At 34.7% G+C, this 17466-nt stretch overlaps 1 protein-coding gene across 1 annotated transcript in view; it reads right to left on the bottom strand.

Moving 5' to 3' along the window:
- SOS2 (SOS Ras/Rho guanine nucleotide exchange factor 2) overlaps window positions 1–17466 on the bottom strand; it is a 99697-nt gene that overhangs the window by 26032 nt on the left and 56199 nt on the right. Inside the window, exons 9-13 of the mRNA XM_060004596.1 lie at window positions 7629–7756; window positions 6490–7145; window positions 6312–6393; window positions 4786–4908; window positions 454–557 (exon numbers count right to left, since the gene is read on the bottom strand). Coding sequence (XP_059860579.1) covers window positions 454–557; window positions 4786–4908; window positions 6312–6393; window positions 6490–7145; window positions 7629–7756 — 1093 coding nt within the window. The remainder of the gene's footprint in view (window positions 1–453; window positions 558–4785; window positions 4909–6311; window positions 6394–6489; window positions 7146–7628; window positions 7757–17466) is intronic.

The following is a 17466-nucleotide window of genomic DNA, read 5'->3' as shown; positions in this document are numbered from 1 at the left end:
TCTGACTTCTTAAAAAAAAAAAGATTCTCCTAGGGCTTCCCTGGTGGCGCAGTGGTTGAGAGTCCGCCTGCCGATGCAGGGGGCGTGGGTTCGTGCCCCGGTCTGGGAAGATCCCACGTACCGCGGAGCGGCTGGGCCCGTGAGCCACGGCCACTGGGCCTGCGCGTCCGGAGCCTGTGCTCCGCAACGGGAGAGGCCGCAGAAGTGAGAGGCCCGCGTACCGCAAAAAAAAAAAAAAAAAAGATTCTCCTAAAAAACTTCAAAAGGCAAGATTTTAACACTTCAGGTGGTTCTAAACACATGTGAGCTCCTTAGAATCTATAAAAATTATTCCAAATGTTATTTCTGCCTTTTAAAAATGAAAAATAGTTTAGCTTCTTAAATTGAAAGTCATAAATTAAAAAAAAAACTCATATGAGACAGAAGATCCAATCAAATCTTCAAATAATATACCTCTTACACTTGAAATGAAGGATTCTAGTCTTTCAAGCAACTCCAAGTCTCTTTCAAAGTCATAAAAATGGTGTTCAACCCAGTGCCGAAACACATTTAAGATCCTGACAAAATGAAAAGAAACACATTTTAGTGAAACCCAAGCATTCAATTATACTTCTTTCACTTCTCTAATGCCATGGTGATACTTCTATATACTAGGGCCAATATAACACTCAAAAGAGTCTCTAATTTCTATTTAACTAATACCTTAAGTGCTTCAGTAATATGAACTGTTTATTATTCAAAAATTATACTTTAAAAAATTTATAAGCATAAAAATCGTGGCTTCTATACTTATCCATTTATGTTCTGGAAAAGTACTTTTTCTTTATTTATATGTAGAAAATTCATACTCTGTCCAATACAAAAGCAACTTTTAAGTTCTTCAATTATATTTTCCACATAAAATGGAAAACCAACTAAGATGTAGTGTATCTGGTTCTAAATTCAAGTGCTATCATCAAATTTCTATGTAATTTACAGGTAGGTTCACATTCTTTTATTTCAAAAGACAAAAATATTTCTGACAGAGAGCTATTTTGTTTTACAGTACCTCAAAAATAATTACTTACAGAGATTTAAGTAATAGAGATTTAAGCAATCTATACAAATAAAACATTCCATTCTCCATCACGAAGATACAGATACTGTATATTAATTACATTAGCATTTTTCCTTCATTATTTCAATGAATATTTCTAGTTTATCTTCCCACCCACTGCCCGCGACCGCAGCAACTGTCAGACAGTAGTTTTTTTCCCAGACTAAGAAACTATTTTAAATTACTAATGGTATCTGTAATAAAACAACCTTAAGTGCCTGGTTGGCTCAGTGGCTTAGCGAGTGTTTCAAATGATCACAAAATTGATAGCTTCTAGGCTAACACTAGTTTTCAAATAACTCTGCTTCCATCCTTTCTACTTCCTAGTTTCTACAGAATCCAATGTAATTTAAAAATTATTATCATGTAAAAGAAAAAAAAATCTCATCACTAGATTTCACCAAAATTAAGAAAAGTTAAGATAATCCAAAGACGGGGAGAAAGTATGTGTAAAACATTTATCTGACAAAAGACTGGCATCCAATCCTACTCAATACACTACTACAACTCCATAATGAAAAGACAACTCAATAAAAAATAGGCAGAAGATTTTAAAAGAGTCTTGACCAGATAAATACGAATAGCCAATAACAGACAATAAAAAGTTCTCAACATTGCATCATTGAAAAGATACTAGTTAAAATCATAAAGAGATACCATCACTATACCCCACCTGTTTGGCTAAGGTATGAACACTGACATCACTAAATACTGGTAAGGATAAGGAACAACTGGAACTCTCATAAATTGTTGGTGAGAGTATAATATTGTACAATTACTTTGGGAAAAGATTTGGCAGTTTCTTTTAAAATTAAGCACACACCTACCCTATGACCCAGTCTCCCACTTTGAATTATTTACAAAAGATATATGAAAAAACATGTTCACGAAAGACTTATAAACTTCATAGCAGCTTTAATCATAATAATCAAAAACTGAAAGAACCCAGGTGTCCTTCAGTGGGAAAGTGAATAAAAAAATTGTGGTATATTCATATAATAGAATACCACCTCAGCAATAAAATAGAACACTGATATAAGCAACAACATGCTCAAAAGCATGTTGAGTGAAAGAAGTCAGACACAAAAGAGTATATAATACACAAATCCATTTACATGAAAGTATAAAACAGGTAAAAGTAATCTATATAGGAAATTGAAAGCTGCTTTGGGCAATGAGAACAAAAATTGATTAGAATGGGCATTAGGGAACTTTGCCGGGTGAAAGTAACATCTTATACACCTTGACAGGAGTGTGGATTATAGAGATGTATTTGTTAAAAATTCAAAGTACACTTAAGATGTGTGTGTTTCATTATATACACATTTTACAACAACAGAATAAACAAATACTGAACTGTTAATTATATACAAACTGAAGTATTTAAAGAGAAATGTACTTTGAAATATGTCCCCCAAATTAGATGATTAATGGACCAAGAGAAGGATGATAAATCCATAGATCTGTGATAAAGTAAGGATAGTAAACTGCTAACAGTAGACCTAGGTGGTAGAGTCCTAGGTGGTACAGCTCACTGTAAAATTCTTTCACCTTTGCGTTATGTAAAAATTTTGTAATACAATGTTGGAAAAAGTTACTATCATTATAAAAATTACTATTATTGCTAAAAATCCTTTAATGCTCATAGGCCAAGTTTAATAACTTGGCATGGATTTCAAGGCCACTGACAACTCCGCCCATTCCATGTAGTAATCTCATCTACTACTACCTGCAATACAATTCATTCCTCTTGAGTCATTTTCCTTACCTATTTCCTCTGCACACTACCCTCATTTCTGCCTTCCTGCATTTGTTCATACTATTTCTCACGACTCTGAATACCAACAATCACCTTTCTGCCTATCTATCTAAATCCTACATATCCTTTGGGAGCAATTTCAGATTTTACCTCTTCCAAAATGCTTTCCCTAATTTTCCTGAAATTTTATGAGGCTGTATCTTTCTAAGCCACTTAAACACTTGACATTTAAAGTAGAATAATATACAACTGTTTCATGTATCCCTTTTCCCCAATAAAACTGTAATATCACAGTGGCAAAGAGGATATTCTATGCTCTGTTTTTTTATTTGGCAGCGCAGCGCAGCATGCAGGATCTTAGTTCCCAAACCAGGGATCGAACCTGTGCCCCCTGTGATGGTGGCATGGAGTCTTAACCACTGCACCACCAGGGAAGTTCCTCTATGCTATTTCTGTATTCACTATAGTTACAAGTATAGGACTGAGAACACAGAAAATGCTTAGAAATAAATACTTAAAGAACATATATGACTGAGAGTCTAATATTATATTCTGCTCTAATATAGCAACCTCATAAATGTGTGCCTCATGTCAAGGGGCTTAATTTGAGTGTGGATTAGTACAAATGCATCACAGCTAGTAGAAAAAAGTTAATTACTTCTTTATGGTTCAGGGGTAAATAAGCTCATCTTCTTAGGCAAAGAATGACATATTAAAAGTTTTGGCTGACAGACATATAGTTGGGAGCACTATCATTCCTCTAAAACTGCATTTATTTGTGGCAATCATCCTGAAAAATAAGCAGTTAATATACTCAGTTTCAAAATGTCAATTTATTCATTAATATTAATCAAGGAAACTTAACATTTACAGGGAAAAAATATTTAGATCATATACAATTAATAAGATATCTCAGTTTTCCCATGGAAAAAGGTAGATAATACTTTGGTTTTCACTTGGACTATAAATAAGCCTAATCAAAGGAGCTTCCAATTTTCAATGCTCAGTGAACACTGAAACAAACAAACAAGCACTGGTTTACAAAGTCAGATATGGATCCTCTCCTGTCACTCCCTTCATATGACCTATCTCAAACTACTTTATCCTGTTAAGTTTCAATTTTCTCTTAAACAAAGTGGAAATAGTAATTGTGTTGTGAGGATGAGATAAAAAAGATAAAGCACTTAGGCACACAGAGTAACCTAACAACCAGCAGATGTTATTATCAGATACATTTTTAGAAATTATTAAACCGATAACCAGTAAGGACCTACTGTATAGCACAGGGAACTATACTCACTATCTTGTAATAACCTATAATAGAAAAGAATCTAAAAAAGAAAAAAATATATATATATAAAACTGAATCACTTTGCTGTACACCTGAAACTAACACAAGATTGTAAATCAACTATATTTCAGTAAAAATTTTTTTAAAAAGAAAAAGCATGAAAAAAATAAATTACTGAAATGACACTTTTTAGATAAGTAACAAATGTCTATGTATCTTGTGGGAAAAGAGTGAGGAAAGAACTAGAACTTTCATAAATATTATAAATGGTAAAAAAGCCCAGAATTACTAAATGATCACAATGAGACAACGAAAACAAAAAGGGGGAGGGGGGATTGACAATAGGCAAATGAAATTTTCATATGAAATTTTATAGTTTTTATTTATTAGGTACCCTGATCTGCAAGCATAACATATCACATGCTAGAGATATCTGATGCATATAACACAGTATATTTTAATAATTAAATTTCTTCAGGGAATTAAGAGTAGCTGCACATAAAAAGAACTTTGGAAGTTTAATTTAAACTGCTATGAAATTAATAATACCTACATCTGAATTAAGAGGTAAAAACTTTTGTGCTAACTATGTATTGAAAATTGAATGGCACATAAAAAAATATAATATTCAGGCCAAACCTAAGTTGTACTGGTTGGACGTATTCCTTGCGAAACCTTTTAAGGTCTGCACTGATTGGCTGCTCGCCTTTCTCTACTGCCAATTTATCTGCTTCAGTAGGTTCTGGCTCTGGAATTTCAAATCTAAGAAGAAAAGCAAAATGAGAGAAATTTTTTGTTGTTCATACAGAAATGAGAAAGATTTCAAATACAGCAGAAAAAATATTTTAACTAACCAACCTTCTTTACTACCATTTATGTGAAAAGTGCAATTACTGATAAACTTCTCTTGAAGTATTACATACTACAAAAAACTGCCCTTTGTCTATAGTACTAAATACTTATATTCTTACTTTTATCAAAAAAAAGTTTAATAACTAGCATTGACCAACATACGAAAGGTCAGTGGAAAAGATCCAAGAAAAGAATCTATGAAGAGTATGACCTCTTTAAAGAACATAACAGAGATACCTTATCTAATAATCTGTCCTTAATATTTAATTTATTAAAATGAAAGTAAATTTCCTAAAATAAGTGAACATAAATCCAAAGAGAAGTCCCACTCTGAATTTTAAATATTATTTAAAAAACATAACTAAGTGGATAAGGTAAAAAAATCAAAGTTAAAAAAAAAAAACCTTCCCCAACCATAGGAAATATAGCTAAAATATGTCTAACACGTGCTTTCCTTATTTTGGACATGGAAAGGCAGCTAAGTAAATCTTCATAGCACATTATACTAACTCAGTCTGCTATACTTAGTTTCATGGAACAACATAATGATAGAGGTCCAGATAAAATTCTGGTAGTTAAGTTTGAAAATGTAAAACAAAAATTATTTTGAAGTCCATATACTATCATTCAACCTATAAAGCATTTAAAGTACCACTAACATACTCAGTAAAAAAAAGTCAATCCAAAACTTAATTTTAAAAAATTAATCATAATAAAGGAAATTTTAATTTTTTTAGGTCTAATAATGATACTGTATTATGGTTTTAATAAGGACACTTATCTTTTAGAAATACAAAATGGGAATATTTACAGATGAAATATGTTGCCAAGGATTTACTTCAAAATAATCCTGGAATTAGGGTGTTCAAGTCAGTATGGAAACAGATGAAACATGAGTTGATAATTATTGAAGTTGGATGATTGATAAATGGGGCTTATTATATTCTACTTACTCGTTTATGTTTTAAAATTTTCCACGGTAAAAAGTTTGTTTCAGAAGTAAAAAGTCTCTTTCAAGGAAGTATTGTTTTATTGAATAGAAAAAATTTCATTAAAATTCATAGTTTTTTTATCCTGTAAAAATGGGTCTTTCTGATTACCACTATAAATATTGCTAAGATCTGAAAAGATCTGTTATAAACAGGGATTTCAGTAAGTATGCTGCTTGAAGAGAATAGTAATACTGCAAATTTAATGTCAAATAAATTATGTTCAAAAACTACCTGAGGACATACTAGATACCTAGCACTTTGCAAGGTACAAAACAGTTAACTTTAAAAAAAATTTAAATATAAATGAAATATTTTTCTTACCGTTCAATCAGTAAGCTTAGCAATTCCTGTGGTTTACAAAATGAACGATACGTAGTAAGAAAAGTGCGAACAAAATTGGGATCTGAAAAGATAGTGCATAAAACAGGTTGCATATTCAATTTATTCAGATTAATTAATTCAAAGTACCATATTTTGGAGGGGTTCCTTCCTTACATACCTGCATACATGTGATATGTTAACCTTTCAATTAATTTCACCACAGTTCCTCCTTTAATAATGGGGATTCCACTTCTACTTTGCAAGTTGTCTTCAAAAACAATGTTTTCCTCAGAGTCTTTTACCACAAAACGATACACTTCAGGACTCGGTAATCTAAGTGGTTGTTCATTTTCTTCCTTCAGTAATACTGAATCTAGCATTCGATCTAGAGTACTACGATAATGAAGAGAAATAAGTGCTGCCATCCAATTATTTTTCTCTTCAGCAGACTTAGCAGCAAATATTATGCTGTTTTCATCTTTGGATACTAATTCAAAAGCATGTTTGCACTCACAAGTATCTTCTTTATCACATATTTGTATTTTCCTCATGACAAATTTTTCTTTTAATCTGTATTCTGCACTACTGTATCCTGGAAGGCGTGACTGGCTATGATTGGGTTTGCAGCTAATCATTAAGCCATCAAAGAGAAAAATGTGCCGTTCGTGTTTAGCACCAATTCTTGTCAATGGGCCTTCCATAATAAATTCATTACAACACTGTCCAATATCTTTGCCTTCCCATCCATCTATGTTTTTCTGAATTTCATTCATTTTTTTAATAGCCAGGTGCTTGCTTCTTAATTGACGATTATAAAAAGGGCAAACAGGATCCCTAAAAAAACAGCAACAACAACAACAAAAAACCCAGATAAATTTAGCTTATTCAATGGTTAAGCAACCTTAATTGCCTTAGGTATGAACTACCTCAAATCAAGTGACAAAAATATTAAATAACTAAACGCTAGATTTTGCACACAGCATTTACTCGCTTCTAACTTTGCCACTAAATAATACATGCCTCAATTTCATTATTGTGAAAGAGAAACAGCAGAGGCTCTATATATCATTCTTAATGCCATAAGAATTAAAATGAAAATAACACTAAATTTCTTATATAAATGATACAAAAATTATTTAATGTATCTTTTAAAAATTTTATTAAATATATCTTAACAATGCCAATTTTAAAAGACTAAAGGACAAAAGAAAAATGTAAAACAAAACTATAACTTTCAAGAATGCAACTATAACTGTAAGTTACACTTCTTTAGAAAACCAGACATAAGCATTCATATTTTCAAAAGTTTGGAATTACCCAGGTCGGCGTCTAGGTGAATACTGCTTGTAAATTCGGTCCATACTACCTTGGAGATTCATAAGAGCAGTAATAGCTTGGTTCAAACATTCTCTGTCTTCATGCTCTTCACTACATGCTTTCAATTGCTAAGAAAAACCAAAAAGAAAAATTAAACCTGCATTGGTCAATTCTTTCCCTTTCTCATAATTAGAGGAAGCAGCAACAAATATTATGAACTCTCAAAAGAATTTTAAATACACTTAATAAAAACAACTGTAATTTTATATAATTATGTATATACCTCCTGATCCTTCAAACCAGCCCTCTTTCTACGTATGTAAATACAACACAGATATTACTACCATTACAATCAGGAAAAAAAAAAAAAAAGCAACTGTGATAACTATTTGGACATTTTCCAGATATATCAAAATAGTTTAAAACATGCAAAGCATGAAACTTACAAATTATTTTATTTATGAGTAACTATGAACAGAGAAAAACACGTATTACTCCACATTCTCTAATGACTAAATTCTTAAGTTTTAAAGATTTCTAAAAGCTTGCATGTCTTTGTTATACAACATAATCAAGTATGCTAACTTTAGCAGTTCAATCTACCATAAACTTTCCTACAAACAGCATCACACAAAGATTCAACCGATATTTTTTACATCGTAAAGTTCAACTATTCTAGTAAACATCAAGAAACCATGAAAGTTAATATCCTATCTTACTGATCTTAGAAATAAGATTTATAATTACAAATTGCGTTATTCATCCTAACAACTCTGGCTTTATTTCATTTAACCAAAAACTTCTCCCATAGCTCAGTCTCAAAATGGAAGAAAATTCATCTTATAATAAATAATTCAGATTGGATGATGCGCCAGTGTTTTTCTTTTCTTTTCTTTTCTTTTTTTTTTTTTGCGGTACGCGGGCCTCTCACTGTTGTGGCCTCTCCCATTGCGGAGCACAGGCTCCGGACGCGCAGGCCCAGCGGCCATGGCTCACGGGCCCAGCCACTCCGCGGCATGCGGGATCCTCCCGGACCGGGCACGAACCCGTGTCCCCTGCATCGGCAGGCGGACTCTCAACCACTGCGCCACCAGGGAAGCCCGCGCCAGTGTTTTAATTTGTTTGACAGAAGAATTCAAAGTGGAGCATTATACAGAGATTATGCAGATACAAATTTATATGAGAATACATGAGAATATGGAAAAATCATGTGAGAATATGGAAAAATTACAATTGCTTCAGAAAACTTTAAAAAATTTAAGTGTATTTCATGATCTTAAACTACCTCACTAGAAATTTTATGACAAATTTTCCTTATATTCCAAGAACAATCTGAAAACCATTCAGCAATGGTTCCCTTTCCTCAGCAAGGAACTGAATGGATACTGTTTAAGTACTAGGTCCATTAACTTTCATTTATATGTCTAGAAATTATTCTCTAAAAAACAAAATTCTCTCTATATAGAGCACAGAGCCATCTGATATTTTTTAAGATACATATAAAAGTCTTGCTATCAAAGATTTGCAATATAAATAATTTAAGTGACTACCATCGGAAGTAAAACCTTCATCCTCTAGATTTAAGAAACAGAAAATTTAAAAGGAAAAAGAGACAAAAAACCACAGGAAGTTTGAAAAATGATCTTCACTCAATCATTCTGACTTCTAAAGGTGAAAATTACTACCAAATCACTTATTTTGCTGTTTCAAAGATTTCTTACAAAAAGATTCTTTTCAGCTCCACTCTAAAATACTTCCCTAGTAAATACGGACACTGATGATATAAAATGCTTAATTATAGTTTTATTCTTATTGCTTTTGTTGATCCAAATTTCCAAATTATCACTAATGAGATTCTACCAAAATGAGAACTGCTTTTCAATTTACATGTATGAGGATACTAAATTTCTACTGTCTACTTGGTCTTAAGAGTGCTCAAACTCTTCCACATAAATGGCCTTGTCATTTCTAAATATCCATGAAGAATTACAGGCTGTCAAAGAGAAAAAAACCTTCAGGATGATTTCTTGGTGATACAAGTATACAAAACAACGGCTTTCTTTGGCGTAAATGTAGTCCAATAATTTGCTAAACGTTTCTTGAATTTTTGGCAGTGAGATTCAACAAACAACAGATTAATGAATATCCAAGCTAATTTTCTATAGCTGTCTGAGAGAATGTATTCTTACAGTGACACGGAAGTTACCACACTGAACTGCCTTGCAAGTTAAGTCATGCTCTTTCACACTGCTGTGGCCTTCTACCTATCTGCCTCTGCTCCTCCTTATCTACCTGGTGAATTCAGCCTCTATGATACAGTTCAAATGCCTCCTCCCTATGAAGCTCTTTCCTTTTTTCTCCCCCCTTAAGTTTTCTCTTTTGAAATAATATCAAATTTGTAGAAAAGCTATAAAAGTAATACAACTGCTGTATACTCGAGTCACCAGTTTTTGTTTTTTTAATAAATTTATTTGTTTATTTTTGGCTGCGTTGGGTCTTCTTTGCTGCACGCGGCCTTTCTCTAGTTGCGGCCAGCGGGGGCTACTCTTCCTTGCAGTGTGCGGGCTTTTCATTGTGGTGGCTTCTCTTGTTGAGGAGCACAGGCTCTAGGCGCGCGGGCTTCAGTAGTTGCAGCACGTGGGCTCAGTAGTTGTGGCTCGCGGGCTCTAGAGCGCAGGCTCAGTAGTTGTGGCGCACGGGCTTAGTTGCTCCACGGCATGTGGGATCTTCCCGGACCAGGGCTCAAACCCATGTCCCCTGCATTGGCAGGCAGATTCTTAACCACTGCACCACCAGAGAAGCCCTGAGTCACCAGTTTTTAACACTTTGCCACATAGGCTTCATCATTCTGTGTGTGAGTGTATGTGCATTTTCCCCCTGAACTATCTGAGAGTAGTTTGTGATACAGTCCTCTCAGTTCCTTGCTGAGGAAGGTGAACCATTGCTAAATGGTTCTGAGATTGGTTTCGAAATATCAGGAAAATTCAAATATATCACAAACTACTCTCAAATAGTGTTATTCCCCTTTACTCCTTTGATATTTCAGTAATGTGTCTTAGAACAAAAATTCTTTTACAGTATAGTGATCAACTTCAGGAAATTTAACTTTAGTAATGTTCTGTAATCTAATTTACAGTGCATATCCAATTTAGTTAATGTCCCAATCCTGTCCTTTAGTGCAATTCCCCCCCAATACAGGATGCAGTCAGTGTGTACTTAGCTATCATGTTTCTACTGTCTCTTTTAATCTGTAGTAGTTCCTCAGCATTTGCCTTTTATGGCTCCCCCAATTAAATAACACCAACACACCAGAATAGTAGGATAAACCTCTGCATACCCAACACTCATAAATTTTTTTCTAACTTTCCTAGACAGAGGTTAGTTACTCCTGACTCAGTAATCCCACTGAACTACTTCTATTACGCACTTATTATATTGCCATTATTTGTCTGATGTTCATCTTCTTTACTAAACCATGAACTCCTTAAAGCTTGGGGATATATTTTATTCATTTTTAGTACAGTACCCACACATGGTAAGTACCCAATAGGGTAATCAGAAAGAGTGACTGCTGTATAACTACTTATTATTTTGTTAAGTGTTCAGACAAATAACGACAATGAACATTTATTAAGTTCTTATTCTGTGCATGCTCTTTTATGCATTAGCTTATATAATGTCTGTTACAACTCTGTAAGATAGGTACTATTATTATACACATGTCACAGATGAAGAAACTGAGACACCCAAGATAAGTGGCAGAGTCTATATTCAAACCCAGGAACTTTGACTCCAGGGTCCAGGCTTTTTGCCATACTACTACACCGCCTCTCTCCAATGACACAAAATACAATTATGCAAAATACTGAACTATGACAAAATCTGGTGAACGCGAGTTAAAGGAGATCCCCTCTACCTTAAAAACAAACTGGGTAATTACACAGTTTAAGAAATAAAATGAAGTAAGTGTGCTTTGGAAAAGAGGTCAAAGAGAATAAATGCCCTTACAATATATGCTTAAGCTAAGTAAAGTGGAAGTGATCTTTCATTAATGTGTAGTGCCTTATGAATTTGACTGAAGAATATATTCCTTGCTTAACTGATAATCATTATTCTCCTTAGTTGTGTATATGTGTACCCTGCACTTCACGTAAGTTTTTTGTTAACTCTTACGAGACTTCACTGAAATACTTACCATGCTTCTCTTGAATTTCTATAAAATGCTGTATCTGTTATAGACATGTGTGCCTAAAGCAAGGGAAATTATAATAAATTATGAATTTGTCTCAAATTCATTATGCTGGGAATTCAGTTTAGATGTGAAATATATGTGATCAATTCTCTTTTGATAGTAATAAACTTCTCTCTAGATTTTCATAAAAATAGAATTTTAGTAATTTGGTGGGAAATTCAGCTCATTAAAACCTATCACTTTTCTTTATGTGATCTTTTAAAATGTGTATTATCTTCCTTTAGATGTCCTTGAGTGATGTTTCAGTACTGAAAGAGTAAATATTATGCAGTAAAATATTCCTCATCGTTTTTTTCAAGAGTCCGAACATTTCTTCCAAATAGACATTATCTCAAGTTCTTGATGTTATAAATACATTTACACACACACAGGAATGCAAAGAAACTGACAGAGTAATTGTTACATAATGTTAACCATTAGCAAATTTAGATGAAGGGAGTTTACTATACCATTTTTGTAACTTTTTTTCTATGTTTTTCAAAGTAAAAGGTTAAAAAAAAGTATTACTAAAGAAGCAATTTCAATTGTCTCACTGAAATATTGGCTTACCTTTCCCAATGAACCTCACTGAAGTCATTAATAATAGGTCTTCCTGTTAAGCTTTAAACTAAATTAAGATGGATTAAGTTCTCGAGAGGCGAATTTTTATTCTTTCCATTACTAAATTTCCAGAGAATGACCAGAGTTAGAGAGTAAAAGAATGTTACTTAGCTTTGAATAAATCAATTCCTAAGTGAGAGTCAGTATGTTCTTAGTAACAGAAGGATAAACACAGATTTTTTTCTTAGAATATAAGAAGTGTATTATAAAGATACTTATAAATCAGGAAATGAATTTGTTATTTCTTCTTCCTCTTACATAAGGATTGAAATACATATTAAGGAAAAAATCTAAAATTTATCTGAGAAAAATAAAGAAAATGAAAGTAGTTTATGAGTAACCCCAGAGGGGTTTAAATTGGAAAAGGACAAAAAAAGAAACCTATTACCTATAAAATGAACTTTAAAGTATTGCTATAAATAATAATAATCTAGGACTTCCCTGGTGGTGCAGTGGTTAAGAATCCACTGGGTTCGCGCCCTGGTCCAGGAAGATTCCACATGCTGGGGAGCAACTAAGCCCGTGAGCCACAACTACTGAAGCCTGCGCACTTAGAGCTGGTGCTCCGCAACAGGAGAAGCGACCGCAATGAGAAGGCCATGCACCGCAACGAAGAGTAGCCCCTGCTCGCTGCATCTAGAGAAAGCCTGCGCACAGCAACGAAGACCCAACACAGCCAAAAATAAATAAATAAAGCAAACAAACAAATAAATAAATAAGGATTTTAAAAAATAATAATAATCCAACAACATACTGTAAAATAATTTCAGGAAAACTATATATGATATCCTCTAATTTCTCATTATGTAGTTGTTTTGTGTTTTTCTATCTTGCTTATCATAAACTCTGATTCTGGGAAATAAAACTCAAATAATATTTAAATATTATGTCCACAAATAAATCTCCCTTGGTATATGACTGGGGCAGATATTTCAAATTAAAACTGGCTTAAAACTGCTGCAGGACTGCGTTTTCTATTCCCAAAAGACTATGATAGCCTTAAGTCACACTGGTCGAGGCTTCTTTTATAGGTTCTCATCCCAAAGTAAGTTCAACGTGAAATGAAGTTTCCTTTGGATGACTACTTGAGCCCAAACAGTATCACAAAAAGGCAATCAACAGATTGTCATTTACAAATGACAGATCTGATAAGGTACTAATATTCAGAATATATAAAGAACTCCTATAATACAACCACAAAAATACAAACAACCCAAATTAAAAATGGGCAAAGGACTTGAACAGACATTACTCCAAAGAAGATATACGAATGGCCAACAAGCAAATGAAAAAATGCTCACCGTCACTAATAGGGAAATGCAAGTCAAAACCACAATGAGCTACCACCTCACATCCATTAGGATGGCTACTATCAAAAAACAAAAATACTGAAAATAACAAGTGCTGGCAAGGATATGGAGAAATTGGAATGCGTGTGTGCTGTTGGTGGGAATATAAAATGGTATAAAGCTGCTATGAAATACTGTACAGTGCTTCCTCAAAAAATTAAAAATAGGGGCTTTCCTGGTGGCACAGTGGTTGAGAGTCTGCCTGCCAATGCAGGGGACACGGGTTCGTGCCCCGGTCCAGGAAGATCCCACATGTCGCGGAGCGGCTAGGCCCGTGAGCCATGGCCGCTGAGCGTGCGCGTCCGGAGCCTGTGCTCCGCAACGGGAGAGGCCACAACAGTGAGAGGCCCACGTACTGCAAAAAAAAAAAAAAAAAAAAAATTAAAAATAGAATTACCCTATGCTCCAGCAATTCCACTTCTGGGTATATATCCAAAAGAATTGAAAGCAGAGTCTCAAGGACATATTTGTTCACCGATATCTGTAGCAGTATTATTTACATAAGCCAAAAAGTAGAAGCAACCCAAGTGTCCAACACTGGCTGTATAGCAATATACTTAAGTCTACTGAACCGTACACTTAAAATTGTTAAGATGGTAAATTTCATGTTATGCTTTACCACAATTAAAAACAAAATGTTATTAAAAGGAACAGTATAACAGTCAGAACAGATATAAAAGTAAAAAGCAGTTTCTAATCTGACCATGTGATAATCCTCTTTGCTTCTGTCTAGAATTAGTCCTTATTTTGTATTTTTCAAAATGCATGTCATAATCTATTGAATTATGACATGAACGAATCCTTTTTTTAAAAATGAAAGAAACAGAATAGAACAGAATATAGTACACGAATATACTGCATGAAATGCTAAGTAGTGTTTCAAAACACTTTCTGTTTCTTGTGTGTGTATACACGCATGTATACAGCATCATCGTGATGCTTAATGTGTTTCTTCTCTTTTTTTTTTTTGTCATATACCATTATCATTGCATCCTTTATTCACCAACGCTCCCAATATAGCACTCAAGACACTCCTCTGCAATTTTAAGTTCTGGGAACTATTCAATTATTCACTTACATTTTTCAAAGGCTTTTCTATTTGGGAAAACAGTAAGTTAATTCATATTGAGATATATTTTAACATATAACCAAAGTGCCTGACATACTGTATTCTAAAAATTTTGTGTTTAAACATTGTAAGTGTAATATAACTGTTTATGCATATATAATAATTTAATATACATACATAAATTAACATATATAAATATATGTATATACATGGAAATTGATATTATAACTCATAAAACATCACTAATTAGCAACCTTAATATTGCCCATGTAAGAAAACTGTAATTAAGGAAAGATAAGTGAAATTTCCAGTGTAGCCCTCCTAATAAAATATGGAGCATAAGTTTAAACACAGCCCTTTAAGGTGGGTAACATCTGAGGATGTTTGCAGGTATTCTTTCCACTTATCACCCTCACTCTCCTCACCCCAAGCCTCAAAAATTGAGAAAGAAATGCCAATATTTTCAGTGCCTTTAACCATGTATATATCTCAATTTTTTTTACTCTAGGCAATGAAAAATGTTAAGAACGTGTCTTCACTTATACTACTTTGAACTGATTGGAAGTAAAATGTGACAGTGTGAGAAATGCAGTAAATGTACAATTCACATGAATGTATTTCTGACTATGGATTATTCCAACTGTATAACATATAGACTGATTCCCACAGGACAATAATGCTATAAATAAGTGGGTCACTCTCTAGAATACCTCTAGAATAAGGTCCTTCTGATCCCACTAATTGAGTCATATACTTACCAAGAATCAGTAGTACATGTTTCCAAACATGTATGACACTTGTGCTTATGCTATTATGTAATTTAATTTCTATATAAGTTAAAGAAATATGAGTATAAAATATTTATATGAAAACTCAAATCAAATAATTTTAAAGCAAGTCTTTTTAAAAGCTATAGGGAGATTGGTTCAAGATGGCAGAGTAGAAGGACATGCTCTCACTCCCTCTTTCGAGAACACCAGAATCCCAACTAACTGCTGAACAATCATCAACAGGAAGACACTGGAACTCACCAAAAAAGATACCCCACCTCCAAAGACAAAGGAGAAGCCGCACTGAGACAGTAGGAGGGGCGCAATCACAATAAAATCAAATCCCATAACCGCTGGGTGGGTGACTCACAAACTGGAGAACAATTATACCACAGAAGTCCACCCACTGGAGTGAAGGTTCTGAGCCACACGTCAGGCTTCTCAACCTGGGAGCCTGGAAACGGGAGGAGGAATTCCTAGAGAATCAGACTTTGAAGGCTACTGGGATTTGACTGCAGGACTTTGGCAGGACTGGGGGAAACAGAGACTCCACTCTTGAAGGGCACACACATCGGAACCCAGGGGAAGGAGCAGTGACCCCACAGGAGGCTGAACCAGACCTACCTGCTAGTGTTGGAGGGTCTCCTGCAGAGGCAGCGGGCAACTGTGGCTCACCAAGGGACAAGAACACTGGCAGCAGAAGTTCTGGGAAGTGCTCCTTAGCATGAGCCTTCCCAGAGTCTGGCATTAGTCCCACCAAAGAGCTCCAGGCCAAACAACCAACAGGGATGGAACCCAGTCCCACCCATCAGCAGTCAAGGGGATTAAAGTTTTAATCCCACCAGAGCAACAGCCAGCTCTACCATCCACCAGTCCCTCCCATCAGGAAACTTGCACAAGCCTCTTAGATAGCCTCATCAACCAGAGGGCAGATAGCAGAAGCAAGAACTACAATCCTGCAGCCTGTGGAACTAAAACCACACTCACAGAAAGACAGACAAGATGAAAAGGCAGGGGGCTATGTACCAGATGAAGGAACAAGATAAAACCCCAGAAAAACTACTAAGTGAAATCCAGAAAAAGAATTCAGAATAATGATAGTGAAGATGATCCAAGACCTCAGAAAAAGAATGGAGGCAAAGATCGAGACGATGCAAGAAATGTTTAACAAAGACCTAGAAGAATTAAAGAACAAACAAACAGAGATGAACAGTACAATAACTGAAATGAAAAATGCACTAGAAGGAATCAATAGCAGAATAACTGAGGCAGAAGAACAGGTAAGTGACCTGGAAGAGAGAATGGTGGAATTCACTGCTGCGGAACAGAATAAAGAAAAAAGAATGAAAAGAAATGAAGACAGCCTAAGAGACCTCTGGGACAACATTAAACACAACAACATTCGCATTATAGGGGTCCCAGAAGGAGGAGAGAGAAAGGACCAGAGAAAATGTTTGAAGAGATTATAGTCGAAAACTTCCCTAACATGGGAAAGGAAAGAGCCACCCAAGTCCAGGAAGCACAGAGAGTCCCACACAGGATAAACCCAAGGAGAAACACGCCGGGACACATAGTAATCAAATTGGCAAAAATTACAGACAAAGAGAAGTTATTGAAAGCAGCAAGGGAAAAACAACAAATAGCACACAGGGGAACTCCCATAAGGTTAACAGCTGATTTCTCAGCAGAAACTCTACAAGCTAGAAGGCAGTGGCATGATATACTTAAAGCAATGAAAGGGAAGAACCTACAACCAAGATTACTCTACCCAGCAAGGATCTCATTCAGATTCGATGGA

This window comes from Delphinus delphis, chromosome 2, assembly GCF_949987515.2.
Source record: "Delphinus delphis chromosome 2, mDelDel1.2, whole genome shotgun sequence".
NCBI lineage: Eukaryota > Metazoa > Chordata > Mammalia > Artiodactyla > Delphinidae > Delphinus > Delphinus delphis.
This window is presented reverse-complemented; position numbering and strand designations above follow the sequence as displayed.